At 39.6% G+C, this 27,968-nt stretch overlaps 5 protein-coding genes across 6 annotated transcripts in view; 1 reads left to right on the top strand and 4 right to left on the bottom strand.

The window, feature by feature from the left end:
- ahcyl2b (adenosylhomocysteinase like 2b) overlaps positions 1-5,030 on the bottom strand; it is a 42,227-nt gene extending 37,197 nt beyond the window's left edge. The window contains exon 1 of one of the 2 annotated variants that reach the window (XM_030150772.1): positions 4,634-5,030. In XM_030150772.1, the coding sequence (XP_030006632.1) occupies positions 4,634-4,966 (333 nt within the window). In that variant the 5' untranslated portion in view covers positions 4,967-5,030. The remainder of the gene's footprint in view (positions 1-4,633) is intronic. The other variant, XM_030150771.1, reaches the window with a different exon arrangement.
- Positions 5,031-5,774: 744 nt separating this feature from the next.
- Positions 5,775-12,251, bottom strand: tmem209 (transmembrane protein 209). Its single transcript, XM_030150774.1, has 15 exons — positions 12,180-12,251; positions 11,706-11,865; positions 11,533-11,591; positions 11,294-11,425; positions 10,956-11,185; positions 10,013-10,217; positions 9,623-9,798; positions 9,413-9,484; positions 9,187-9,283; positions 8,424-8,549; positions 8,122-8,219; positions 7,677-7,791; positions 7,484-7,581; positions 6,888-6,961; positions 5,775-6,658 (listed from the first exon to the last, which is right to left on the bottom strand). Exons 2-15 carry the CDS (start codon positions 11,843-11,845, stop codon positions 6,604-6,606), a joined length of 1,677 nt encoding a protein of 558 aa, XP_030006634.1. The 5' UTR covers positions 11,846-11,865; positions 12,180-12,251; the 3' UTR covers positions 5,775-6,603.
- Positions 12,252-14,235: 1,984 nt separating this feature from the next.
- Positions 14,236-20,316, bottom strand: prdm4 (PR domain containing 4). Its single transcript, XM_030150770.1, has 12 exons — positions 20,251-20,316; positions 19,864-19,933; positions 19,541-19,656; positions 19,104-19,292; positions 17,824-18,600; positions 17,435-17,584; positions 16,851-16,969; positions 16,679-16,764; positions 16,325-16,452; positions 15,658-16,212; positions 15,362-15,530; positions 14,236-15,202 (listed from the first exon to the last, which is right to left on the bottom strand). The coding sequence occupies exons 3-12, from the start codon at positions 19,653-19,655 to the stop codon at positions 14,839-14,841; spliced, it is 2,652 nt and encodes an 883-aa protein (XP_030006630.1). The 5' UTR covers position 19,656; positions 19,864-19,933; positions 20,251-20,316; the 3' UTR covers positions 14,236-14,838.
- A 438-nt stretch (positions 20,317-20,754) lies between these two features.
- LOC115430644 (achaete-scute homolog 4-like) lies at positions 20,755-23,433 on the top strand. Its single transcript, XM_030150776.1, has 2 exons — positions 20,755-20,898; positions 21,538-23,433. The coding sequence occupies exon 2, from the start codon at positions 21,538-21,540 to the stop codon at positions 22,084-22,086; it is 549 nt and encodes a 182-aa protein (XP_030006636.1). The 5' UTR covers positions 20,755-20,898; the 3' UTR covers positions 22,087-23,433.
- Positions 23,434-24,533: 1,100 nt separating this feature from the next.
- LOC115430645 (suppressor APC domain-containing protein 1) lies at positions 24,534-27,259 on the bottom strand. Its single transcript, XM_030150777.1, has 4 exons — positions 26,969-27,259; positions 25,313-25,480; positions 24,884-25,039; positions 24,534-24,752 (listed from the first exon to the last, which is right to left on the bottom strand). Exons 1-4 carry the CDS (start codon positions 27,065-27,067, stop codon positions 24,663-24,665), a joined length of 513 nt encoding a protein of 170 aa, XP_030006637.1. The 5' UTR covers positions 27,068-27,259; the 3' UTR covers positions 24,534-24,662.
- Positions 27,260-27,968: the final 709 nt, after the last annotated feature.

The raw sequence follows: 27,968 nt of genomic DNA, 5'->3' as shown, positions 1-27,968 counted from the left end.
AAACAAGCAAAACCAGGAATGAAACAGAGAGAAAATGAGGATCAGAAGAATCAGGTTTCATTCATAGGTCATTAAATCACTGCTAAGTGCTTTGAAGGCATGGACTGTCTAATACACCCCCTGAGTCATGAGTGGCAGAGACAACTAAGATATGCTAAATTACATAACAGCAATAACTTATTAAACCCAAACATGTATACATATAAACATCTAAAATCTTCCACTGTGTGCTCTGATTATACCCCTAGCATGCGATATAATAAATGCACATTTCTCAAAGAGTATTTCAGTGGGTTGTCACTTTGCAGATAGTCCTCTGTGCTCAGGGACTAGGCTTAAGACCTGTTCATTAAGGCAAACTTTTTTATTTAATTTATTTAGTGTCTTCTCAACATTCTTTAGGTTGTGATCTGGTCATCATCTTCCCCTAACTGCTCGATGTCCTGATCAGTGACCTATGACAAAGTTCAAACTTTCTGGCTGTCCTCCATGACTCAGTAACCAAAAAACTTGCGTCAGCATCAGTGTTTAATATAATACAAGACTCTGCAGAATTACAAGTCACTCACTGACTTTGAAAATAACTCAAGGAGCTCAAGGTCCATGCCAAGAGGCAAAAATCAGAGGAAGTGGTTATTTCTTTTTCTGTTTCTTTTTCAGATGTCACACCATAATGCCACATTCCCCCTGTCAATGCAGCTAAAATTATGAGTACATGCGTGTTTGTGCGATTTATAACGCAGTCTGTCTCTAAAATGTGGTTAAGAATCTAAAGCTGGCACTCAAGTCAAAACAAGAATCATACTGACGTGTTTTTTTGCTGTTGCTAAAGACAGCATAGCTAAAAACAAACAAATTAACCAACTAATAAAAAACAGCAATCCATGACTCTGTGATATCAGGTATAGTTGAGCCACTTATGCCCTGTGTTGGGATTTTCACACCCTTTTCTGTTGATCTGTCACAACAATCAAATCATTTTTTTTTTCAAATCAGAATAAGATTAAGCTATTACAGCATTTGACCACAACAAGAGACTAATAATCACACACAGAGACACAAACCAGCTCTGCCTCTGGGTGACTTGCATATAAAAGAATGAGGGAGAAAGAAAGTGACACATCCAACTTTATAGACAGACAGTCACAGGCAGATCAAGATGTTCAATGACCATGCATGACGACAATCCTGGCATGCTTTAAAGCAGTGCCTTCTTGTCCTTAGAAGACAATTTTGAATGGCCATGAGATGAAACTGACTTGCATTTAGCTTTTGTTTCTTTCACCGTCAAGCCATTTTTAGAATCATCTATCCTGAAATCTAAAATTACAACTAAATATCTGTCCCAAATGAAGAGAATAAAAACAAATCATTGTCAATATAAAAATAAATCATAGGTTACTCTCAGGCAACATGATTGAGACCTGAATATCATTACACAAAATATAAAACTGTATATAAAAGAGCATAAGGTCAATGTGACTACAATGTTAGAATATGCAGCATTTGACAGAAGAAACCCAAGCACTGCAGTAAATGACCACAAATCCATAAAACCTAGAATGAATTTATTTTTTCTGACCTGCTCTCTTCCCAAGCAGAGCAGCAATGGGTCACTGTAAGCCTGTTAACCAGTGAGCAATACCAGGAACACCAGCTTAGTGTGTGACATAACTTAACATCAGGGAGTACTGAGCTTGCTAACACAAAAATATCACTGTTAAATCTCTCCTGAACCCACTGCCAAACATTAGAGGTCAGTAAAGAATTGAGCGAACGGGGATGAAAACTCTTATGTTTGGTTAGTGTGTTCAACAGGCTTATGATCTTTTTAAAACAAGGTAATAGTTTAGTCTTGGATCCTAAAGACCTAACATAAGCTTAGAACAAGACTTGTCACAGTGTTAGCCATTAGCAACAAACAGTGGTCACACTAGCCACAAGCCCATTACTATTCACCTTCTACTCCCTGCTGGAGAAATCACACTGTACCTCTAAGAAGCCAAACATATTTGCACTAAGCCTGACTGTTACAATGAAACTCATCACCGAGTCTGAGAGCTTACATCTGGGCCCACCTACAACACAGAGCTGGCCTTTTAATCCCCTCATGTGGTGACATGATAAAGGCATGGATTAAAAGCTAGCCAGTCACTACTCAGTCTGTCAACACTGCATCATCAGTCACAGCGCTTCACTTTCCCTTTGCTGCACTGGTAAAGCAGAATTCAGCAGATGTGCAAGGACAGAGTGTAGCTATATATCTATAGTGTGGCGTGCAGTAAGACCCACTCTGCCTCGTGATCTATAAATAGGCCAGGGGCAACCTTCTGTCCCAGAGGATATACAATAAAGTGGCTGATCAGACAAATGCACTATTTAAATTGATAGAATGGACAGATTTCTCCATATTTATAATGTCTATTGTGCATTACTCAGGCTTACTGGTCCCTCTGCATTATATGAATGAAAGAATGACCCCTAAAACACAGTGATGCCGCCTTTTACATTAAAATGATAATGTAGACCACTATACATATAATGTAGTCATTTAAATTAAAATAAACCACAAGGGCTTTTGTTTGCGGATTTATATGGATTACTCCAATGGTTAATCTTGATGTAAAGTAAATAATGTTTTATATGTGTCGTAAAATGACCAGTGTTCTGTTTTGATATAAAAAGTGACTACTAACATATCACGTAGAGAAAAACTTGCACAAGCAATGACGGCAACAAGTATTATTACAACATATAGAAAATCACAAAAGTATAATTGAGCCGATTTTCTTGACAATCTATGGTCTTTACATTTGTCCCTAAAAGAAAAATTAAACCTGCAATGTGTCCTGTAAACAAAGTTGATCTAGATGTAACTGTAGGAGTCTCACAGATCTGCTACTAGGTGGGACCCCAAATGTGTTTCCAACTGCTTGGATAATTTGAGTTAGAGCCCTCTGCTCTCTGCTTTTACAGTATGCTGTACATTCTAGGATTGTATCACACAGCTCTTATCCCATGGGTCTTCTAAAAGGATTTCTTTGATGAGCTGTATGCCAAGCAAGGTTTGTTTGCAAGCACAAACTGGTATGAAATATACCCCAATTACCCCAGATAGCTTTCTCTATTCATTCGTCACCCACCTACAAGGCTGACAATCATTCAATTGCAGTTTAAGCTGAATAAATTCATGGCTGTGTGAGAAAGCCTGTGTTTACATTTCCTGTGAGGTTAATATTGCAAGTTCTTACTAAAGTACTTCACAGTGAAAACATATCAATCATGTTGCAACATTAATATCATGGACAGCAAATCCTATTTTGTAGTAGGTTTGTTAATAGTGGTATATGAATGACTCAAAGGATCTTAACATACACATATCTAAAATCAATTCCTGAATCTGATCACCACTGATAAAGTGCACTGCACTGACCACAGGCTATAAATCACTGTCATCTCTTAACAATAACTCTGACTGGGAGACTAATGCTGGCAGATTCCTCAAAGCATGGCTTATCAAATATTGTCTTTCCTTGAACATTGCCCTTCATAACCACTTCTGTCCTAATCAAAGCTGGTGCGGGACACAAAAAAGATAAGATGCATTTAAGCAACAGTTACAGCCAAGTAGTTTGGGTACTTCGCTTGCCAAATACAGTCCAAGTACAAGACTCGACTTCTGAACATAGCCATAATGCCAGTAACTCTCACGACTCTAGCATCACTGGGAGAACTGGGAGCTAAGTACAGTTTGAAAAAAGCAAGAAAGTTACAGGAATGCCCTGGAGCCATGGAATACTGCTGTCGAATTAAATAATACTTCATCCGGTGGACTGCAATTTTTAATAACCTGGAATCAAACCAGCAGGGAGGTCATGAAATTAAGCCAAACAGTCTGTTACCTAAGCACATCCACACACACATCAACAAAAATCACTTACCTGAATCCCAGTCATTATCATTTATAAACTGGTGAGGCCAACTGCCTCAAGCTATTCCTGTAACCAACCATAGATGTAAAGCCTATATCGACTGTGGGTTCTGTGCTCAATTTAGGTTCCACGTGTCCTAAAGCTAGAGGTTGATGAATTGTAGTTTGTTCCCTTTACTGTGCACTGCAATAACATGTCAAGAAAGTCAGTAACCTAAGTCACTACGCTCCTACTTCAGTGCTGGCATTTTATTTTAACAGCATTTAATTAAACGTGGAGTTAGTGCGTTTTAACGGCAACCAACCGCCTCCAGAAAATAACTATCAGAGCCATGTATTCACATATTAAAAGACAGAATACTTGACTTCAAAAACATGGGGTCTTCTTAAACTTTTGGGGACAGGTTTAAGACTTTTATCCATCTTCTTGGTGCCTGTCTCGAAGAGCTGGCTGTCAGCAGTAATGAGATGTGTGTAGCTACTTTAAAAAGGTGTGTTTACCCCCGTTACATAGTCTAAGGTGTTATTAACAGTGAAGACCATTATTAAATGTGTTTACTGGAGACGACTGATTCAGCTTTGGGACCGGCTAGCTTATTAGCATTGTCACAGACAGGTTTCCTAACGAGATTTCATTGCGGTGGGGTGATAACTAGTCCATTACCAGCGTGGAGATGGCAGGAAAAACGTTGCCTCACTCACCTTTTTCATCCGCGGTGCTTCGGCAACGGTACCGTCACGATTGATAAATGCCTCTCCGCCGTTCTGCTGCGGGTCCGAGCGTTTCATAGCCGACGCCTGCGGCATCTTCGCGGGGTTCGGGGTGAGCAAACCCAGGCTGCCTTCCCCAGGTTTCGAGGAGGGCTCCGCCGTTGGGGACGCAGCAGAGGAACCGGCCTCGCGCGGGTCGTTTCTAGCGATGTTTTTGCCCTCCGAGGTCGGTGTCACGGGAGATTCCGCCGGTAAGTCTTTACCGGTAGGGACGTCTTTGAGTTCGACCTCTGCCATTTTCGCTGCCACAACCTGAACTGACATCGCTGCAGTTTCACAAAGTCCTTTTCCCAACACAGATAGCGAGTAGAACGGATGTGAGCGCAAGAGCGATGGGTGCGAAATGCATCATGGTCTATGTAGTTCGTAGTCGTACGTCAAACTCGCACGCCTACAGACTGCTTTCAACACCACACATTGGCTCACCGGTGAAATTTTGCATGTCGCTATTTAACGTTTAGAAAGCTATAAAACCAGCAGTGTGTGTATTATTTTACGGTAAATCGATAAACCAGAAAAAGCAGTGTCACTTCAATCCCCATCGGGTTAAGCCGTATTCCAAAATGCACCATGGGAGATGATGTTTGTAATAAAAAAAGGACGAGTCGAAACTACAAAACAAACGCGATTCATGCCACATAATGTTTTCATTGAGATGTTTTTTTTTTTTTATTATAATTTCTGAACCGAATTTCATAACTTGACAATAATGCTCTTAACATGATAATCATCTCATCAGGGTCCACTGTAGTCAAAGATCACTTCAATGTTCCCATTAACAAAAAGACATGCTGCTGTATATTTTGATTATCCACCACAGGGACTTATCCTAAATCTTTGCTGACAGTAGAAACTTTAAAGAACGATACTTCAGAATGTAACTCTATACTGTTCTGCAGCTGCTCCGAATGCTGCATCACATTAGTGTTCATGCGGCGGATATGCAGTATGTCATGAGAAAATGGGTCCAGAAGTAAGGTCAAACCTGCAAGATTACACTACACTGCCTTCAAGCGGATACAAAAGTTACTGCCGTAAAGAACCAGTAAATGAACAAGCTGGAACAGTTCCAACCAATTTCAGTGTCAAATTTATTTTCACGTTTCAGGTAATATTTGTAAAATGTCTGAAAACAAGCAACATGGAAGGTCAGAAATCCAAAAAAATCACAACAAAAGGGCTGTAAATGGTATGAATTGTCTTTCTTTTTTTAATATATAAAATGCATCATAATCAGTGATACTTATACTTTGGCACTTTAAAGCTTTTCATTTGTGCTCCATTTTGTATTCATTATGATGTCTTATTTTACAGCCTAGTATTAATTAAAAAAAAAAAAAAAGAAAAAAGTTGCTTCTACAGAATACTTGATTTCTGGCATTCCTGGTGTATTACTTCCATTTAAACATGTCTAATTTCCATGTGATTTCAAGCATGACAGGAATATCCCCATTTATGCAGACACTCTCTAAACAAAAGATCAGACAAGTAGCAAAAGTTGCGAAAACTTACATAAGACAAAAAAAAAAGTTCACACATACCATATTTACATTCAATCTGAGGGGTATGAGTCCTTTATCATCCACCAAATCTGAGGTATATTATTTACAAGGCTGTCGTGCTGGTACATTCTCAAAAACTGAAAACAAAATGTTAAAAAAATACAGCACTACATTTTACTGTAAGCGCATTGTGGTGTAACGGAACTGTATTCTTAAAATGCTTGTGATAATGCACTATGATGGCAAAGTCACCCCCAAAACTGAGTCCAAAAATCTGAATTTCAGTCTCTTAAAGTGAAGTACTGATTTTTCGATTTGCCCTTGAAAGCCATACAGTAACGAGGAGAATAGTCCACTTGAAGTTTTTTTTTTTTTTTTTTGCCTGTAACCCACAATGCTTTAGTCTTCAAATATCCACAAGATGTTCACGCCAGAGAGGCCGAGGTTTACTCTCCTGCAGAAAACATAAAATGAGCTTTAATTACTCAGAGGACAAGCATCGCAAGGTTAAACTTATCATTTTCAATCAAAAAGCAATCTGCACTTCACTGTATACCCTTTTTGGTTGAAATTAACCCAACAATTTCTGTGTGGCAAGGATCATTTTGAGCTGGCACACATTTAGAGTAATTTAAAGATTTCAAGGCAGTAATAGTGGGCTACAATAATTAGGATGTACTTACCCCAGCATCCCTGCCTCCTTGGTTTTAATGACATAAAGGAACATGAGGATTGTGTGGAACAAGTTGTTCCTGCCCTGTAATAGCAGTCAAGATGGGTTTGTGTCACTATTGGAAAATCTGAGTGAAAGGTCTGTTTTTTTAAGCCCTGGGTTGCATAAATGTCCTCTTGGATATTTGTCTATTATATGGGGATTAGCAGTATTTCCTAATTATCACATAAATGCATAAAATGCCCCAAAACTAATATTTAAAAAAGGAAGGAAAACAATTAAAAAGAAGAATAAATAATAAATCCAATTTGGCGGGTAACATGAGAAAATTTTGTTTAAACTGAAAATCCACTGGAAAGTAACATTTAACACACAATGATTAAAAACCTATTATTTGTTTCAGTTGTCCTTAACTGAAGACATTTAAGACCTGCATCTGAGGTACAAGATGCTGCCCATAACAAATACTAAAAAAGTTTGAAGACAGACTCTTGGGAATCGATTTTAAACCAGTACAAACATCTGACGAGCTACAAAGAAAGTTATTTTAAAAACTGAGAACCAAAGAAACAAAATCTGTTCTTCTTTCCAAGTTAAATATGTCACCTTAGGTAAACTGTAGATGTTTCCTTGATAGATGAGCTGGTAATGGGGGGGTGTAGTGCTGCTTTGGTGGATGCAAAAGAGGTTCTCCTTGGTCACATCTGCGAGAATGCATGCAAACAGACATTAAAATGGACACACTGAGTACAATGCAAAGGTGCACAGTGTAAATCACAAAGCTTTGTTTCTTCCATACCTGGTTTGTCTGGGGTGTGGCTGAAGTGCTGAGAGGTAAAAGTCTTCCCATCTGGGTATTTGGGATGTGGGGGCAGTCTGGAGTCCAAATATGTACAAAACACATGCATGAGGATCTACAGGAACAAACAATAACAGAATTAAGTATCAAACAGCCAACCCTGTAGAGTGCAAGATAACCAGCAATGAGTAAAAAAAACAGATATTAAACTGCAGTGTGAGTCATTCTGCACCAAACAAGTTTGGTTTTTTTCCACCTGGAGAATACAATTTGTAGGCCAGCACATCATGGCATGTTGTGACACATTTTACCTTTTACCTAAAAATTGCAGCTCCTGTGACATGGATACTAGGATTTTTATCATATTTCTAATTAATTTTTCCACCCTGCTGAACAGTGCCTGTTTTTACAAGGCAGCTCAGTGTGTGTGTTTTCATGTACTCACAGCACAGTCAGTCGGGAGGTCTGTGTCCCACTTCCTGTTCTTTAGATCACCACCACCATTCCATCTAAAGGAGCTCATGCAGCCACTGTGGGCCAGCTCTGATGAAACAAATATGAAACATAAAAAAAAAGCTTACATTTGGGTCATTTTGTGAATATGAAATATGTTATTTCTCACTCATATAAATATACATGTACTTGTGCACAAAAATCATTACAGTCAGAAAGGGGTTTATGTTACATCAAAGCTGTGTCAGTAACAAGCACAAAAACAACACACAAGCTTATTTTATTGCCACCTACCCTTTATCCGGTCAACAAGATATTCCTGGTTGGGTGTGATGTCCAGGTACTGGACAATAGAGTTCATGGTAGGTATGGATGAAGCTTTCATCACTGCTGCCTGCTTCAGGCTGCTCATGCTGGCCTCTAGTGGAAAGAAAAGGGAGATCATCTTTCACACCCAAATAAATCATTATTACCTCCGCCAAGGAGGTTATGTTTTTGCCAGGGTTTGTTTGTTTGTTTGTCTGTCTGTGTTTGTTTGTTTGTCCGTTAGTGTGCAACATAACTCAAAAAATTATGGACAGATTTGGATGAAATTTTCAGGGTTTGTTGGAAATGGGATAAGGAAGAAATGATTAAATTTTGGTGGTGATCGGGGGTGGGGGGGCCCACGAGGGGGGGCACTGATTGTTAGTGTGCAACATAACTCAAAAAGTTAAGGACAGATTTGGATTTAATTTTCAGGGTTTGTTGGAAATGGGATAAGGAAGAAATGATTACATTTTGGTGGTGATCGGGGGTGGGGGGGCCACTGATCGTTAGTGTGCAACATAACTCAAAAAGTTATGGACAGATTTGGATGAAATTTTCAGGGTTTGTTGGAAATGGGATGAGGAAGAAATGATTAAATTTTGGTGGTGATCGGGGGTGGGGGGGCCCACGGGTGGGGGGGCACTGATCAGCCTTGGCGGAGGTCTGCGCTCTCCGAGTGCTTCTAGTTTTTCTTGTGTAGTGTCAGGAACACATGTCCTATGACTCATGTTATGATTTGAAGGTTTACCTCCTATCTGGAGTTCAGGGCAGCCCATTCTCCTCAGCTGACTGTTCACAGAGTCAATTTCTTTGACCAAGGGGACCAATATGGTGTCACTGATCCACTGCAAAAGACACATACTGATATAATTTCTTTTAAATTTAAGTGGTATTTGTGCAAAGTAATATTGTGTGGAAAGAAAAAATAAATTACATTAGGTTGTTAACACCTCCAAATAAATAAAAGCACTAACATTTCTAAGCTTGGCAGTCCAACTGTCAATGCGGTCCACTACAGGGCGACTGGTTGTGATTCTGGCCCAAACCTATACACAAAAAAATTCAAGAGACATAATGTCCACAGCCACTAATAGACTTTGATCACATACATTTCCTTTTAGAAACAATACAAATGCTTTTATTAGGACACAAGACACCACACTGCTGGGGTGTGGTCTACATACCTCCTCTGCAGCCTGTTTAGAACCAAGGTCAGTCTCATCTTTGTGGGCAGATGGGGCCTGAGAACGGCAGGCTGGCTGATACAAGAATTTCCTCAAACTCTGGGCATAATCTCCCACTGAGCGGTTATAGTTCCAAAATGTTGGACTGTGGTTTGGGGAGACAGACTCTGGACTCCCTACAGAGAACATTTGTTAATTAATTTGTTAATTTCAATAATTTCCCTCTGGGATTAATAAAGTATTCTGATTCTGATGTCTTGAAGGTTTTGAAGGAATGAGACTGACATGACAATTACTGAATCATTTTAAAAGAACAGATCACAATACTATAATAAAAATGTCTCTATTGACAAAAGCTTTTACAAATCAATCCATTTCTGAGGGTTTTACCTAGCTGGCTGCGGTGACTCTTCTCCTCTTCTGTACGGAGGAACCTCTCCAGACTTTTCACATCCTCCATGTAGTCCTCTTTGCTTCCAGGGGAGTTAAATACTGAGGGGGATGTGCGATATCGAGCCCTCAAGCTGGAGCCTTCAACTGGCCCAATACTGCTGGAGTAGGGAGATGAGCCAGGGGAGGGACTGTAGTTCAACACCTGAGATATGAGGAGCATCAATACATTTAAGAGACCTGAAAATGTATAGCCCCTTTACCAGCAACATTTCCAGGAGCTTTTATTTCCAGGAACTTATTTACCTGGGTAAAAGAATTCCTGGATATCTGTGTAGTTTGCATTTCCAACACACCTCAAAGTTCTGGAAATTGTATTAAAACCAGGCTGTATGATGTATGAGGTAGTAGTAAAGGAAAAAAACTATACCTCCAGTTAAGGAGCTAGCGTTAAGAAGAAGATTAAGGGCAAACAAGCACATTGTCACGATAAACAGCGACTGACAAGTCCTCATCATTTGTGTGACACAGTTCACCAGGATGGAGAACACTCAAGTTGTTCAGTTGTTCTTTGTGGTTTAGTACATAGCAAATAAAAGCCATGTGATCTGTACTGAAAAGACACAAATGGCAGTGGATTAAACTTGGCAGGTGAATGCAAGTGCGGAACACTGCAAGTGTGTTCAATCAATCAGCGTTGTTCACCACATAAACCCTGCCCCTCAAGGATTGTGGGGAATCAGAAAAGTCCTACCCCCCAATATGTACTCTTTTCAGGGAAAGTTTGGGGTTGAGGGAAAGTTTTTTTCCCCCAGGTAATTTCAATGGAAATGTGCTGAGATTTTACAAATGCTGGGTAAATGATAAAAGTTCCTGCAGTGAAAAAGGGGGTTATGTATACATGATTCAGTGTTTTTCGCACTCAGTGTTGTGATGAATATACCTTTCCAAATGCCACTGAGGGTGAAAATGGACCTCCTGCACTGTTTGGAGTGGAAGGGTTGCTCAGAGGAGGGCTGTATCCAGGCACACAACTAGGAGAAAATTTGGGGCTCGTGGTTGGTGGTCGAGAGGGACTAAAACTCAGCACGCTCTGACCCTGCAGTGGGGAGGACTGGGCTGGAGCTGGAGTCTCCTTCTTTTCTGGCTTTTGGATTGGAGAAGCTTGAATACCTGCAGGGAGAATATAACATGTGTACCAATGAGTAAAATATACAATTATTAAAGGTTGAAGAACAGTATGTGTTATAGTTAATCTAAATTGTCACTTCAAAATCTCACCTGTCTTTCTCAGACCGAGGAGGCGATGTTGTTCAGGTGATACAGCAATTGTGGAGGGAGCCATTGTATATTTAAAATATTTCCAGAAGTCAAAAAGAGCATTGAGGCTAAAGAGAGAGGCCAGCACCAGTTCTGCAAAAAAGACCACACTTGACTAAAGAGTGTCATTCAAAACACACCACGATATGGCACATTTAGATACATTTTGCCTTTCAGTTTAAGAACAGGAAAACACTCACCGATGTACCAGATAGGCCAGTATGTGATGTTATAGTATCTGCTCAGCAATTTCCCCGACCTAAAAAAAGCATCACATATCTTTCATCACACTGCACTTCAGAAACAGAGACAGAAAATCACTCCAAGTCTGTGCTATTTATGCTATCTTTTCAAACACCCAGGGACCTCTCACATTTCAGTGTAAATCATGCCAGCCAGGGACATATTGAGAACAGCCCAGGCCAGGACCACTTGTCGCGCCTGCTCCTCCCGCCTCATCCTCAGCGCCCTGTCAATGATACTGGGCATCCCCTCCTTCGGTGGGGTCAGCATGATTTATCCAACTGGTCAGGCTGGGATACAACCACAAACAACATTAAGAAGAACGAGGAGATAACTACTTCACAGAAAGTAGTTGTGTGTGACACCTTTTGCTGTTTGAAAAACTTATTTAATCTACTCTACTTCCAGCACACAGCTAGCCTACTGGGTAAACGGTGAGCTAAAGTTAGCTAGCCAAAAATTAACACTGCGGAATTTAACAGGAAAGTACCGTTTCAACTTATATTTTCTTTCAGAACACAGAATATATAATTCCGTATGTTTACCACACCAGGGATATACAAATTTAAAAATATAACGTATTATAAATTAATATCGCTCATACCACGCTGAAGGGAATGACAACTGCGGCGCTGCATAGTTTGTATTTAACCGGAAGCTCTACTTTGTACTTCCGCCAGTAAGAGACACGACCGGAACATTTGATTTTTAAGTATCAAAACTGCATAAAAACGGTATCAGTCTCATTTTATTATCTTAAGCGGTTTACAGTCATAAATGCATGTAAATTTGCTAATTGAAAATCATGTTGCGTTGGTAGGCATTAGTTTAAGACCGCTCTAATTTAATTAAATGAAATTTAATTTAAGTAAGTCAAAACAGCTAAACTAAAATAAATAAAAACCAAGGTAATAACCAATTTCATGTGGAATTTCATTCCAACTAAAGCACTCAAAGTCTTCTGTATTAAGATTATGATCCAGGTTAATATTAGTAGTGTTTTTTTTTTTTTTTTTTTTTTTTTTTTTAATTATTATTTTATTTTATTTAGAACAGCACATTTGTTACAAAAATAGCTTATTCTTTACATATCAGATGTACATATGAAAAATATTAGCAATAAACAATATTTTATAAGTGCTTACTTATAATCATGTATAGAAAGAAAGGAGAGAAGAAAAAGAGGACAGGAAAGATAGGGGGGAAAAAAAGAAAGAAAGAAGCATGCCAACTCATACCAGGGGTGTTAAAGTTCAAAGTTCAGATGAATACACCAAGGGAAGCACAGATTTCAACAATCCTTTTTGCCTTGTGCTTTTTAGAGTGCTTAATAGAGAGAATGTATTGTTTAAAGTTATTATAAAATGCAGTAAAGCATGTTTTCGTTTTTTTTTTTGCTTAGTATTTACAACAGTGAATATGGAATTTCTATAGTAAAATTAGAAGATTTGTCAGGGATAATGGTTCACTTTTGAGCAAGCTATTTTCAAATACACCAAACAATACGTTCCTCTGATACAACATAAAATGTCTTTCAATGTTATTATGAATAAAATCACAAAGTTTTTGCCAAAAAGTTTTAACAGTAGGGCAGTGCCAAAATAAATGAACAACAGTTTCAGGACATACATTACAAAAGCTACATTTTATATCAATATCTTTCTTAAATCTATTTTTAATGTAAGATTTAGCTGGATAGAATTTACGTATAAGTTTAAAGGATATTTCTTTAACTTTATTGGTAATCAGATATTTGTTAGGGAGAAGCCAGACCTTTTTCCATGGTATATCATCTACCAATCTACTCCAATGAGATATAACATAGGGCAGTGTTGTACTATTTTTTTGGAATAACGCTCGTATAAATTTGTTGTTATTGACAAGATAACTAGAGAGACAAATCTTTCCTGCTGGTGTTTCATGTGGAGATAAAGGAGTCATATTGTTAATAACGAGCCTCTGTTGGCTTTTAAAAAGCATACATACACCAGAAGGGATGGCTCCAAAAACCTTCGCATAGTCTCCAGGAGTCACAGGGATGTTATATTTTACAAGAAATTTTTCCTATGTAAGTAAGAGTCCCTCTTCATTAAACAACTGATCTACCCATTTGATGTTATTTTGAAATCAGTATTCCATAAAGAGAGATTTGTATTTATATAAAATGTCTTTGTTGTTCCAAATTAAGTAGTTATGTGGTGAAAAGTTGTGTTTGTAGATGAGAGACCATGAAAGAAAGGCCTGGCGATGAAACGCAGACATTTTAGTAGGGATTTTATCAATGTTATAATTGCAAACAAGAAAAAAGTTACTACTAGTAGCGGTGACACACACAAGAGATGATAAATGATGCCTTGGTTAACCCAAAGATCTGATTTTTTAAAGTAATGATTCGGTGGATTTATGCCCTCCATGTCAAGAATGCAATATATTAATGCCATTAATAAGCATGCATTTTGTTATACCAGATGATTAACTTACACTTTCCAAAAAACTGCTTGAAATTTAACATTATAGTGTCATAAATGTAAATGTGTTTTTAAATTAACAGAACTGGATGCTTGGAGTTACTACCTTACATACATTCCATTCCATCAAGGAAAACCATGAAACAGATGAACATGTTGATCTAATAAAACATTATTCAACAGATGGGAGTGAGACCCAGCATTATGTGAGCATTTAATCCAGACTCATGATAAATGACGTTACATCAATGCCATTTCCTTTTCCTCTCTATTCCACTCACAAATGAATGAGAATACAAAAATAATAAATAATTGAATAGAACCACATGCAGTTATTAAATTACACTTATTCAGAAATGAACTGAAGGATTATGGCATCAGAAATCACAACTGACATTACTGGTGAGCTACAAATGAGTATTATTCACTCCATTTTATTGAGTAGAAAAAAAAAAAAAAGATCACAGAATAACAAAGAATGAAAGATAGCTTATACAAAACCATCAACCAGCAATATAACACAGGCCTGAGTTAGATGACAATTGAGAATAGTAGTATAGAAACATAATCCAATGTTAATCAGTTGGTTCATAATAGGACAATTTTAGCAGCTTATTAATTAAGAGTCTAAACATACATTGATTTTAAAGTTCAAAATATATATTGTATAATATGGCATTTCCGTACATTTCACCTGTAGTGACTGTGTAAGATGTTGCAATTACGGTTTGACAAAGTAACTTATTTTGGCAAAAACAAATCAATAAATAACAGATCTCAAGAGGCACAGTGTTTTCATTGAGGGGGTGACAGAGACTTTTCAGAGTTATATCCTGCAACATCTAGGCCACAGTCCTCATTACTGGCTGAGTCAACAAGTCTTTCTGCTCCACCTCTTCCACCGTCATCATCCTCTTCCTCCTCTTCTTCTTCTTCCTCCTCCTCTTCATCCACTTCCAGCTCCTTACGAGATGCTCTTTCAGTCTTGGGCCCTTTGCATATCTTCAGGTGACGAGTGAGGTGGTATTTGGTGAGGAAAGCTTTGTGGCATTTCTCACAAACAAAGTCTCTTCTGCCCTCGTGAGAGTTCATATGCTTCTTCAGGTGGTTGGTCTTTAAGAAATGTTTGTTGCACTTAGGACACTGAATCCGTCGTTCACTGTGTAAAAAACACAAATGAATGGTTAAGGGACAGGGAGAGAATAGCTGTTGGAGAGTACAAACACATTACAACCAGGGCTATAGCACATTACTATTTGTTTTTTAAAATACATTATTTCAACAATGTACAAAATATCTAATCAATGAAGTTACATACTGTGTGTGAGAGAACATGTGCTGTTTCAAGTCATGTTTCCTGATGAATGACCGGTCACAGAGGTCGCACTTGAGTTTCTCTGCACCAGTGTGGATAAGCATGTGAGATGCCACATGGGACTTCTGGGTGAAAGACTTCTCACATACTGTGCATCTGTAGTTCTTTTGACCTGTTGAAGAGAAAAAGAGGGGCAATCAACTAAACTTAAAAATTTTTCAAAAAGGTCTTTAAGAAATACTTATTCATGATTGCTGAATTCAAAAGATCTTGACATAATCAAAATTTCCTATACATACCTGTGTGGATCTTGAGGTGCATCCTGAGATTGCTGGGATCACTAAAGGCCTTACTGCAGTATTCACACTTGTGAGGCTTCATTCCAACATGTCCCATGAAATGCACATTGAGTTTAGTGGATGTAATAAAAGCCCTAGAGCACATGCTGCACTTAAATTTCTTCTCTCGCACATGGCCTTGACCTTTAGTGTTTACTCTGGATGTAACGTTAGCAGAGTCTCTATTACTGCTGTCCCTGCTGCTGCTGTTGCTGTTCTCATTGGTTGTCTGTCCTGCAGCATGGGTGTGGCAAGGCCACGGGGAAGATGATGAGCTAGAGGTCCCATTTGTCAGCTTCTCTTCCTGGTGAGAGTGTTGCTGCTGCTGTGGTTGTGGCTCCTGTTGCTGCTGAGGTTGTTGCTGAGGGTGGTCCTGCTGTGACGGGCTGTGGCCATGTGGAGGTGGATTATGGTTGTGATTACTGTTATGGCTGCTAAGATGAGACTTCAGCTCAGAAAACGAGGAGCACTCTTTGCCACATTGGCAGATCTGCCCTTCAGGCACCTGGGGAACTCCTGTGGAGACACAAAGGGTAACAGAGAAGAGATCATGAGCTCAGCAGTAGATCAGCAGGTTTCTGATTTCTCCCCAGGTGAAAGTTACAAGTCATGAACAATGAGTTCTCACCTATCAGTCTACAGTAGTCTCTGCTGTAATAAAACAACAGCTCCTGGTCAGGGTGAATTTCTGTGGTTGTACAGAAGAACAGTTTACCATTGGCAGGGTAGGCAACCAGGTTCTGCTCCTCACGGGTCCTAATATACAGACACATAGAACTTCATGTTGTACCCCCATCATACTGCACATAGTCAGATCACAATTTAGATTTTTAACTGTTCAATTCAGCCATATAATACATACATCCTAGGCAACACTGCACGAGAATCAGAAATACTTTAACAATCCCAGGGAATGTGCTTAATATAATGATGCCTGAAATGGAAAGGACATGACCAATTATAATTACTTTTTGGGACATACCTTGCTTTACGGACAAACATCATCCAGTTGCATTCGTTCTCATCTGTTGTCACAATATAGAACTCCAGCACATTGTTATGGTACATCTAAGACACAAAAAAATGTTTTAGATTTAATGTTAATGTTTGTTACAGTGTTTTCTACTTTTTTAAGTGAGCATTGCAGCACCAACCTTCCAAATCTGTGGTGTGTCTTTTTCTGGCCAGTCAGAGAGATCCACATTGCTACAATGTTGGCCAACCATTGGTCCAAAGCATGTCCTTGGAGGTATAACGTCCCGTGCAAAAACACCTAAACCAGTACACTTTGTCAGCATTTTATCAGGAAAAACACACAATAGCTTTAAGGCTGGATGGTACACCAGTAAAGATGTTACAGAACTTGCTATGCTTGCTATGTTCTGTAGTGTTACAGTTGACTAAAACTGTGTCTGCAAGTTGACATTTGGAGATGCATTAACATGGGTCCCAACCATTGACAAGATGAAGCGTGTGCTTTGACTGCAATTCCTCTAAAGCTTCTCTTACTGTTGTGTAAGGGTGTGAGCATATTTATTTGTATTTCAGAATGCCATTGCTGCAAAATAATAAAAAAAAAAACATACTTTTCCTTATCACAGGTTTCTTCTCACTAAAATTGCTCTGTTTTACTCTGTAGCTCCCTCAACCACCGAACAAAACACATCAGGATTGAACCCAGATTTCGCCATGATTCATAAAACAAAAAAGGGAAATTAAAAAAAAATAATTCTCTCACCAAGTGGTTCCTCGGTCACAGAGATGCGGAGGCACAGTGGACGTGGTAGAGAGAGGCGTGCTCGGGTTTGGATGGGTGCGTCAGGGATAAAGGTGACCGGGCCGTGCTCAGGGCAGTCTGAGGTATATGAACGCTCACATAGTGTGCACCCTAAATGATGAAAGCAACAGAAGTCATTATCGGTGAAAGGTATTTGATACACTTGCCTAACAATTTCAGGATGTAGATAACAGGAGCCTGCTTGCTAAACACCACACTTCTAATCAGAGAGTCTGATTAGAACATGCAACACTAATACAAAGGAATAAAGCTTTAATAATTTATAAATCTATAAGGTGAATTCAATAAAACAGAAATCATTTGACTAACAAATAAAAAAATAAACTCACAGATTGTATAGGTCGTGACCATGTTCTCCTTATTGGAGGTGGAATCCTCTAGCTGCAGGGTGGAGTTGACCAACACCAGGTTGTTTTCTGGTCCCAGAGACACCTCTGCAGTGATGGGGGACACATTCACATTCACTGCCTCCAGTCCCATCCCAGAGTGTCCATGGAGAGACACAGGCTCCAGCTGGCCTTGGCTGGTCATAGAGCCAGTAAGCACCACACTGACAACACCAGAGTTCAGCTCCCCATTTGTGTGGAGCTGCTCCCCAAGTCCTCCTGTACCTCCTCCCCCTGCATTGCCCACACGACCCCCCATATGATCTGGTTCCATCACCACTGGTAGCTCAAGCACAGGCGGCCCATGAAGAGGCATCACACCTCCTGATGAGTCCACACCCGTCAGGCCCTCATGAGGCTGGGGCGGCCTACCCCCTCCAAGCTGCTGCTGAGTGTCAGACACCGCCACTACACCAACCCCGTCCATGGTGGCCAGCTCATCTCCCATTCTATCAGGAGACATTGGACTGCTGACTCGTGACTCCATGGCTAACCCAGTGGAGCCCAATTCATGAGCACCAGCCTGATGGAGGTCTCCTTGGCTACTGACTTGTCGGGAGTCCATGGGCACCAGGCCCTGCTCCAATGGGCCTCCAGGGCCACTATAGGGATCCAAACCTGATGGATTATTGCTGGCCACAGACAAGGGCCCATCCATGTTAAGGCTACTGGGATGAATATACTGAGGTGGTGGACGGTCAGCCAGATAAGAGAGGATACCTATAGCAACAAGGAGAGAAACCATTTTGTCACAAATAGGGTTCTGTATGTTTAAATGCATTAAATACAAGGTTATTTGAGACCTTTTTAAAATCATTATGAATGCAATAAACACCCTATTTCACAACTATACTGACAATACAATAGACATTTTTATTTGTCTGAAAATAGTACGTAAGGTTATTCCACAAAAGGCTCTGTGGGCATTGACAGTTTCGTGCTCAATGGGGCTGCACTGCTTTCATTTAGTATCCTGCAGTTAATGCCGCATTGCTTGAATCAACTTTAAAATCTGTCAGAATTGAATTTAAGATATTTTATGGCCTAACATTCCAATTACTGCATTTTAGACTTTTGAAGGGCATGTGAAAACTCTGAATATAAGAGTTTCACAGTTGACTTTAAACCTTCCCTTTAATGTATTCATACTAATTTGTGTGTGGACACTGGAATCAAAACAATTTCACTTCAATTCTTTATCCAACACTGAAGCATTAACCCACCTGGCAGTATGTGTCGAAAGTAGCTGCTCTCCAGATGGGGGTAAGGAGGTGGTGGCAAAGAGTAATTTCTCTCTGGCAGGCCACACATAACTCCTCTGTCCCCCAGCGGACCCATGGGCAACATCAGCGACAGGGCAGAGGGAAGGGACCCCAGTGAGGGACCAAGGCTGGGGATAGCCACTGGCATACCTAAACCACAAGAACAAGTCATGCATGGATGCTAAACTGAGGTTCAAGTCAGATAGGAAAAAAAAGTGCTGGAACCAGAGAAATACAGAAGTATAAACATAGAGAGATTAGTCTATGATTCAGATACTGGAGTAGATTCACAATAAAACAAAAATGAACTTTGCAGGTGACCAGACAATATGTGTTTTCCACTGGTGATCAGGATTTCGGAGTTTTCTGGTGTTCCCATCTGGTTGTGTCATTTGTACCTGGAGTGGGAATAGGGTTGTGCGTCGGGGACGTGGGTAGGCCCAGGTGGCTGGCACTCACAGAGGGCACACTGAGCTGATCCATCCCCACAGGACTCAGGTTCATGTCATTCATTCTGGAGAAACAACATCAGAGCTAAACCGTGACCGAGCAACAACATAACAAGGCGATTACCTGAGTGTTTAGCTGTTGGAAAATCATATTGGCTCGTATACATGTGGTGTTATAGATTTAAGAAACGATCGACATTTGATCCTCCACAGTGTACAATAGACAATATATAATGAAATAGACAGACATGATATGAAACATATTAGCTTACCTGAACTCAGTAAACAATGTCCATCAGTAACCGTATAACATCATAGCCGAGTGCTTTTACATTTCTCCCCCTGCAACGTAACACCTGGGATTAAATCATCACAAAATGCGACTGGGTCATTTAAGCCCTATGTTAAGTTACATTTAAGACAAAGTTTACATAATATTGAGAATGACTTGTGAAACTAACTAGCTAGTTGTTAGCAAAACGAAGCACTTTTGTCACAGTGCTAAAGTTAGCCCCGCTAAATGCGTAACTGAGTCGTCTAAAACATAAAAAATCACCTGTTTCGACTAGCTAAAAATCCCAATGTATATTTTCATTTCTAAACCGTTACAATAACACGTATTATGCGAAAAATGAGATGCAATTAAAACAACAACATACCAACACAATACCTCTCTGACCGGGGCCATGATAGCGCACACTGCCCTCCTGCGCATGCGCGGAAGCAAAGGAGCGTAGCCTGCTGATCAGAAGTCAAACATGCAGAGAGGTCATATGGGTTATTCCCTTTTTACTCTAACAGTGTTAAATCTGTTTAATCCAACATCAAACTCCATCATGCATTATATAAAGCGTCCTAATCAGCTTCTGTTTCACCAAAAGGTTCTGCTTGAATCATTATTCTTTCAGCAACCTTTAATGAAAGACATCCCCAAACCTGTTCCATGAAGTGATGACATATTAATACTTCACAAATTATGTAGTCTTTTCGTATTCTTCATAATAGAAATTGCTTAAGCGTTGAAACGGAAGGAAGAAACGTTTTGTCAACAATTTTATCTTGATGAGAAAGCTGCATGGCTGCATCTCCGCCCCAGATCACACCCACATTGCCTGTCTATGATCTAAAACCTCAACAAACAAGCTGTCACAGACACAGTTCTGATCACGACCAGTCTAGTTTACTCGCAAAAATGACAATCTGTAACATAAAGGCGCCTATATTAACCTGAAGTCAAAGATGAGAGGCGAAATTTAAAGGGAAATTCCTGCACAACACACGCTATGATTTGATGGGACTCTGACAAGGTAAATTAAACTTTTTAATCCATAAGCACTTTATGCTATTTTTGTGGCAGCTGCCATATGATTTTTCCTCTAAATTTAACCTTTCTAAAGTGATTTATAACCATTTGTTGTCATATTACTCTCTGTGTTTTGCATTGTTCCAGTCAAAACCATGTATTTTCTTATGTTTAATTCACTGATCGTGTAGATGTTCATAAAATCTCAGATTAAAGTCGAGGGTTATTACACCAGAAAATCAGAAAACTAAAGAAAACGCGACTTTTTCGGCAAAATATCTCATTAACTAAACATAAACCCAAGTGTGTCCATCCACTGTCATTGATCCAACTCCATGGGTTTTACTGGTGAATCAATGTTGTAGAAGATGACAGTGTTTCCACGTTCACTGAACGTCCAAATGGGTCATATCTGATGACCATGAAAAGATGACAAACTATATTTTACACCAATTATTTACATGCATTGATTGGATAAATGGATCAACAGGTATTAGACAGTTTAGATCAGTACTTCTGGTCGCCGGTGGATGTTTGGGTCTTTATGGATTAAAGCTTTATTTTTGCTGTGGTGAAAAAAAAAATCATTTGCACATATTTCACATTTGTGTAAAATGTTTAATTGTGTCTTTTCTCTACAAAGATGTCTTATAGAAAAGAGCTGATGGAGCATATTCCCTGCGTCCCTCCACTGGCTATCCACGGCATCTCCATGGATAACAGCGGTGCGCACTACAGGGATGCGCTGCAGCTTGGACTTCCCTTCCACATAGATGCAGCATACATTGACCATGCCCACGGCCACAGGTTGCCCTACAGAAGACTGCCCTATTTTCCCTTTCACGGACCCCACGGAGTTTGTGACTATGCATACGAGCCTGCATTTATCCGGAAAAGAAACGAAAGGGAGCGGCACAGGGTGCGCTGCGTAAATGAAGGTTACGCGCGGCTAAGAGAGCACCTTCCGCAGGAGTTTGAGGACAAGCGGCTCAGTAAAGTGGAGACTCTGCGGGCGGCTATTGACTATATCAAACACCTGCAGAACCTGCTGGAATCAAACGTGGCTGGGATGAAGATATCGCTTGGAGATGCTCGTAACCATGCGCCACTCAAACAGAGGACGGTAACGGAGTGTAACAGTGATGGAGAATCCAAAAGTGGCCTCACAGACAGTAGGGACAGTGTTTACTAGCACACGGTCTGATCTGTCTGCAGTCTGTGTTAAATGACATGGAACTGAGAAGGTGAAACACATGGGAAATCAAAGATAATGAGACTGGTCTAATTCAGTAGGTTGAAATTAACTAAAATGAACAGTCCAACAAGACAGAAGTCATGGAGACTGTCACAACATAACTTTTCTATTCTCTGATTTTCTTTTCTTCAGATTAAGCAATAGCTTTGCATATAGGAAGGTAAGGGCAAACTTTTAATAATAAAAATATGACCAAATTAGACTGTTGGTTAGAGATTATCAACGTTTTACAAAAATCTTGCTCTATTGACAATGACAAGCCAGTTAGGTTTCTTTATTCACTTTTTCTTCATGTTAAAATTATATGAACGTGTCAACAACTTATTGAGCATTTTTACACCCACATATTTGTCATTATTTTGAAAGATATTAATAATTTGTGATAATTTGTGAACTGCCACTGTCGCTGAAACAATAAATAACAGGCACAACCTGCACCGAGTGTTAAATACCAGCCTGCTTTGATTATTAATTTAACCTGTTAAATGGACTAATACAGAGGACATCACTGAAAAGATACTGTCACCTTTATAAAACATGGCAGGCCTTTACACACAAAAAAAAAATGGAACTGCCATATTTGTTATTTGTCATATCAGCAACAAAAGTAAGCAAAAACAAATAAAATGTTATCAGTTACACCTGCTTTTCTTTTTCCTTCACTGAGACATAAAAATGTGTAAACTGAAACTTCTGTGTCTTGAATCAGCAAACAGTACATGACAGTACAGACATGACATTTTTAAGTGTCTCTTGTTTTTAGTTACCTGAGAGCTCTTCAAAGACCACCTACTTACTGTCATATCTCTGGATTCTCAGGAAGCTTTTCTCTCCTAATATCTTAAGGAATGTATTTATCAGGGAACCCTCAGCCCTGCCAGAGGAAACTCTGTGGTTAAAAACAACTCCTCTACGCTGATTTGTATGTTTATGCTTCCCACCTCCGCAGACCTGCACGGAAACAGCACACATTTTCTGATTTCCAGTTAAACCGCAATTAAAAACACTAAGCATGAAATTGTGTACAAGTAAAAGGGATTTGGAGGGACCAGCAGAGTGCTGTGAAGTGAACCATGCTGGCATTGACAACCACAGAAGCATGACACACACTCTACAAAAGGTGTTTGCCTGTGCAGCGTGTGAATTAGACCCAATAATTAGCCAAGTGCTGGTACCCTGGCGTTGATGGTTCAGTGGCACTCTGAAGATAAAAAACATTAAGCTACTTAAATGAAAGCCTCTGCCATTATGGATGTTTTCTTTCTTGATGCACACACATGCTGATCCTATCAGAGTCCTATAGAGATTTGTTTCATGCATAGGTGTACCGTACTCTTTATTAATGCAATATTTGTATCAAATCAGTGTAGCTTCTGTGTTTAGTTCATAACGTAGAAGAGGAAAACAACATTTTAGCACTTATAAAAATGATTTCTGAAGAACTATCTAAGAATATAAAAATGTGTTACACCACATGCTTGTGTAACTATTAAAAGCATAAGGTATATGATATCATCTTCAGTCAAAAAGTACAATGCACCATTCTTGTTGCATACTCCACTGTGTCTAACAGTACTTTCATCTATGCTTATCATAAATTACTGGCAAAACTCTCAAACTGAGGCTAACCACAGCATCTCCTCCTATCATACAACCCAAGACACAGGGCCACCATGGGCCTCAGAGTAAACACACACATGCAGACAAACGGCCCCATTCACACTGAAGAAATGTGTAAATCAAAACTGAATAAGAATAGAAAAACTTACAAAATTCAGAGTAACTTGAAAGGGAAAAGAAAACTAGTTTTTGCAGGCTGAGTTCTTCATCGGTACTGCCGATGTTTCCTTTGGTGAAAAGCTACAAATCTTTGCAATGCAGAGCATAGACAGGGAGAATTCATGCAAACATGCATGATGACTAGGTTAGATAAAGTTTATCAGCTGGAAATAAGATCAGTGTGGGACCACCAGGAAAGGTTTCTGCGACGTGTCGAGACAGAGGGCCCACATGTGGAGGCGGAAACAGAACAAGTATAAGAGTTAAAGGACACACAGTGATGCTCAGTCACCTTTACACTGTTGGAAAATGTCTAAACACTAAGGCCTATTTCCTATCTTGAAATTCCATGTTCAAGGGAAAAGGTGAACTACTGATTGAAAAAATTAAATTGGGTTTTGATGATGTCAGTTCCAGTTGATCGTAATTTCTGACTTAGATGGTGTTTATTGTTTTCATTCATTCATTCATTGTTTTCATTCAGGTTTTCATTTTAGCCCTTTATTGATTGACTTTTCCATTATATGAAGAGATTATATATCCACAAGTTGTTCAACAAATTTTCAGGAAAACTTCTCAGGAAATAAACACATAAATTATGCATTATTTAGAATAATCTTTTACTTTAAATATATATTTACAACAGCTTCAGGACTTTGTGATACTTTGTGAAATTTTAAGTACAGTGTACATGTGCCTGTAAATTTATGCATGTATTTACATGCATTTGTAAGTCAAAGAGCCTGCAGTTCATCCAGCTGTTCCAGCAGAGCATCTTTTTCCAATTCTAGTGTGGAAATCTGATGGTTCATATCACTCACTTCCTATCAAAGAAAAACAAACAGACAAACATGTCAAATGAAATGGGTAAATTACTTTAAACTCTACAAAAAATGGCCAAGATCTGTTCAAATGTTACTGTTGAATGAATAAGTGTGTGTCGCTGTTACTTTACCTGAGTCAGTTCTGTGTTTCGCCATCGGAGGTCGCTGTCTGCTACAGCATCAGGCAGGGAGAGGTTACTGCTACTGGTCACATTGGGCTCTTTCATCACACTCCCCAATGAGCCATTTACCCGCTGGATACGAGACCTCAGAAGACAAGACCATGCCTGGAGACAGAGGCATCCACGATATTAAGAAACACCAGAAGTTAGAGTTCATCAAACACTGAAAAAAGTCTTATGTCACGTCAATAAGCAGGGAAGATTCTCTTGAAAACGAAGTGAATACAACTTGGAAATATTAAAAACCTAAAACAATGGTCAAGTGTCACCCAAATCCCTGTGTGAAATGTTCTACTGGTCCAGGCTTTGAACTTCCAAACCCAACCTTTACAGTGATCACCAGCTTTGACCCACACTGACTCCTGTCTTGGCCCATACCTCTGCCACACCTCCCTTGAAGCAGCTGCCCCTTTGCTTTTCAGTGTTGTCCTGTTGGATTCTGTTTTCCTCCAGCCGCTGGAGGTACCAGACCCGAGCCTTCTCCAGAATCTCTAGTCCAGACCATAAAGCATCTTTCTCCTTTTCAAGATCTTTCATACGCTTAATCTGAAACACATAGATAAGTGCAGGGTTTCACAATAAAGTCAAATGTATGTGTTTGGTTTGGAGCCCATGTAAACACTAAAAACAAGGTTTGCCAGTGGGACAGTGCTGCCTGTTGTCTTCCAGAGGCCCCAAGGCTTTGTCTATAAGCAGAGCCAATCTACAAAGCAGCATGAGGCCTTTAGTACTATTGTCTACTGTCAGTTGAATTACATACATTTTACATAGGCTCAACAGGTTTATAACAACCTCCAGATCATATGATGGGGTTGATTAGCTTCTGGTATCATGAGTTCACTGTATCACTTTGTAAAAGCTACATAATGAGATGGATCAGTAGAGGAGATCATGAAAAATTCATGACATTATTTACATACATTCATACTTTCCCCAGTGAATCAAATTAAACCTGGCACATTTTCTTCCACTTGTTTTTAAAATCAGCGTTTATCGTCTGCAGTCATAGACACTGATCACCTGAAATGTCAGTTTGACAAAAGTTTTGTGATCACAGATTTTCAGTTGGTGAAAAATCAGTGACACTGAATTGTTGACAAGACAGTGTAAGGCTCAGACTTGGCTGTAATGTGACTTAGACTCAGACATGTGGGAATGTGTCACTGGGATGACTGCTGCTGTGCTTCCATCGAGCAAAATGGAAAAAATTAAAAACAGATCTGAGTTAAACATGCACTGGGAATGTCTACTTCCTCTGTACGTAGATGGATCGTTTTGCCAGTTAGGATCAGCTTAGAAACACTGGAAAAATAACTCAGTGTAATGTAGTTCAACCGATCCAAGCACTATTGATTCCACAGTGAGCTATTACCATCTAAACAGAGTCTGGTTTTGACCAACTCTATACATAAAGTGTCATGAGATAACTTTTTTGTTGTGATCTGGCGCTATATAAATAAAATTTGATTGATTGAGTGATTTGATTGGTTTTCCCCTGTAAGTCGCTTTGGAAAAAAGCATCTGCCAAATGCATAAACATAAATAACACTGAAATACATATAGAAATATCTCATGTTAATACATTGTAGACACTTAAACTTTCAATGACAACATGATATAATATAATAATATAATGTCTTTGTCATTAGAGAAACATACAGTGTAACTTAAGTGTGAATAAATGCAGACAAAACATACAGAATTAGAAAATAGTGAAAATAAAAAGTTGTGCAACAATACTAAACCAGTGATTCCCTCAAGAAAAAATACTCAAAATATTATGAAATAATTCCAATTTTCATAGTTTATTCAGAAGAAAATGATAACTTTTGAGCTAATGTGACAAACAATTGACTTCATTTTCTGCGCTGTACACCCAAACAGTGCTGATAAGAGGAAAACAGCACAGGTGAGCACACACTATAGCTGATATAAATCACTGAGGTATATACACACACACCTGATAAGCTGCGACTGATAAAAATCACAGCCATTTTCTTAACACATACACATGAACACCCATATCTCTCTCACCCATAGGTAGAAACGAAGTGCGTCCAGGCTGTAGAGGCTGGTCTTGAGCGGGATGATAACAACACTGTAGGAGACAGAGCCGGGAGACCGACAGGCCATGGAGAGAGGACTGGTTACTGACAGCTACTACTGCCCCATACAGCTGGCTCAATAACAAATAACACACCACAGCTCGACACCGGCTGACTCAGAATAATACCACTGAGTGAATGAGAGTGTGAGACAGAGAGAAGGCAGGAGCGGAAAAAAGCAGCACAGGCACAGGCAGCACAGGGTGCCCCCAGGGCGAGGTAATGAAAAATTCCACATGTCACTGGCATTACTGGTAAATCGACATACAGTGACAGAGAGAGAGAGAGAGAGAGAGAGAGAGAGAGAGAGAGAGAGAGAGAGAGAGAGAGAGAGAGAGCAATGGGTGGTGAGAGGCTGCAGGATGAAATGAAAGCAAAGGGAACAGTGAGTGACACTTAAACATGAAGGCAAACAGTTGTCAGCTCTGGTTTGTTTGTCAGATTCATAACAATGAAATGATGCTTACTACAAATATTGGCTTCAGAAGAAGAAAGGAAAGAGCCTGGGCATCACAATCTTTAGTTACATGTTGAAGTCGAAACATGACATTCCTCCAGAACTCCTCTTGGAACTGCTGAATGAAAAGAAAGTGCACGTTATTATTTTCTCCCCGGTTTCAGGTGAGAACGCACTCTGCCTCAACATGCTCCTTGGAATGTGACATAACCTGGGGACAAGAGATCATGCATACTGTTCAAGTGTAGAGGAGTGTTGTGCGTGCCAGAGGACTGTATAGCAGTTAGACTGTTATAGAACTGTTGAGACAATTAGAGAACATAAAACAGGACTGTTTGCTTTTGAAAGCAGGATGGATTACAGACCAGAGCACAGTGCATTGACATTAAGGTCATTACTGGTAGAGCTCAGCTGTTCAGATGGTCAGTGCCAGCACATAAAATCAGTAACATGTGTGTTTTATTACTGCATC

The sequence above is a fragment of the Sphaeramia orbicularis genome, chromosome 12 (genome assembly GCF_902148855.1).
Source record: "Sphaeramia orbicularis chromosome 12, fSphaOr1.1, whole genome shotgun sequence".
NCBI lineage: Eukaryota > Metazoa > Chordata > Actinopteri > Kurtiformes > Apogonidae > Sphaeramia > Sphaeramia orbicularis.
The sequence above is the reverse complement of the archived record's forward strand: the minus strand, read 5'-3'. Positions and strand labels throughout refer to the sequence as shown.

What these genes read in the sequence shown, in the direction of transcription:
- LOC115430644 (XM_030150776.1), top strand. Translation starts at nt 21,538, where the DNA reads ATGTCTTATAGAAAAGAGCTGATGGAGCATATTCCCTGCGTCCCTCCA.
- tmem209 (XM_030150774.1), bottom strand. Translation starts at nt 11,845, where the DNA reads ATGCTGACCCCACCGAAGGAGGGGATGCCCAGTATCATTGACAGGGCG. An exon ending in CCCTGAACTCCAGATAGGAG is followed by an intron (nt 8,550 to 9,186) that starts GTAAACCTTCAA and finishes TCTTTCCACTAG; the next exon opens with AGGCCAGCATGAGCAGCCTG. An exon ending in ACCTCCCGACTGACTGTGCT is followed by an intron (nt 7,792 to 8,121) that starts GTGAGTACATGA and finishes TTGTTCCTGTAG; the next exon opens with ATCCTCATGCATGTGTTTTG.
- LOC115430645 (XM_030150777.1), bottom strand. Translation starts at nt 27,067, where the DNA reads ATGGCCTGTCGGTCTCCCGGCTCTGTCTCCTACAGTGTTGTTATCATC. An exon ending in CACTTCGTTTCTACCTATGG is followed by an intron (nt 25,481 to 26,968) that starts GTGAGAGAGATA and finishes TATGTGTTTCAG; the next exon opens with ATTAAGCGTATGAAAGATCT. An exon ending in GAAACACAGAACTGACTCAG is followed by an intron (nt 24,753 to 24,883) that starts GTAAAGTAACAG and finishes TTTCTTTGATAG; the next exon opens with GAAGTGAGTGATATGAACCA.
- prdm4 (XM_030150770.1), bottom strand. Translation starts at nt 19,655, where the DNA reads ATGAATGACATGAACCTGAGTCCTGTGGGGATGGATCAGCTCAGTGTG. An exon ending in ATGTTTGTCCGTAAAGCAAG is followed by an intron (nt 16,453 to 16,678) that starts GTATGTCCCAAA and finishes TCTGTATATTAG; the next exon opens with GACCCGTGAGGAGCAGAACC. An exon ending in GCACCTCAAGATCCACACAG is followed by an intron (nt 15,531 to 15,657) that starts GTATGTATAGGA and finishes TCTCTTCAACAG; the next exon opens with GTCAAAAGAACTACAGATGC.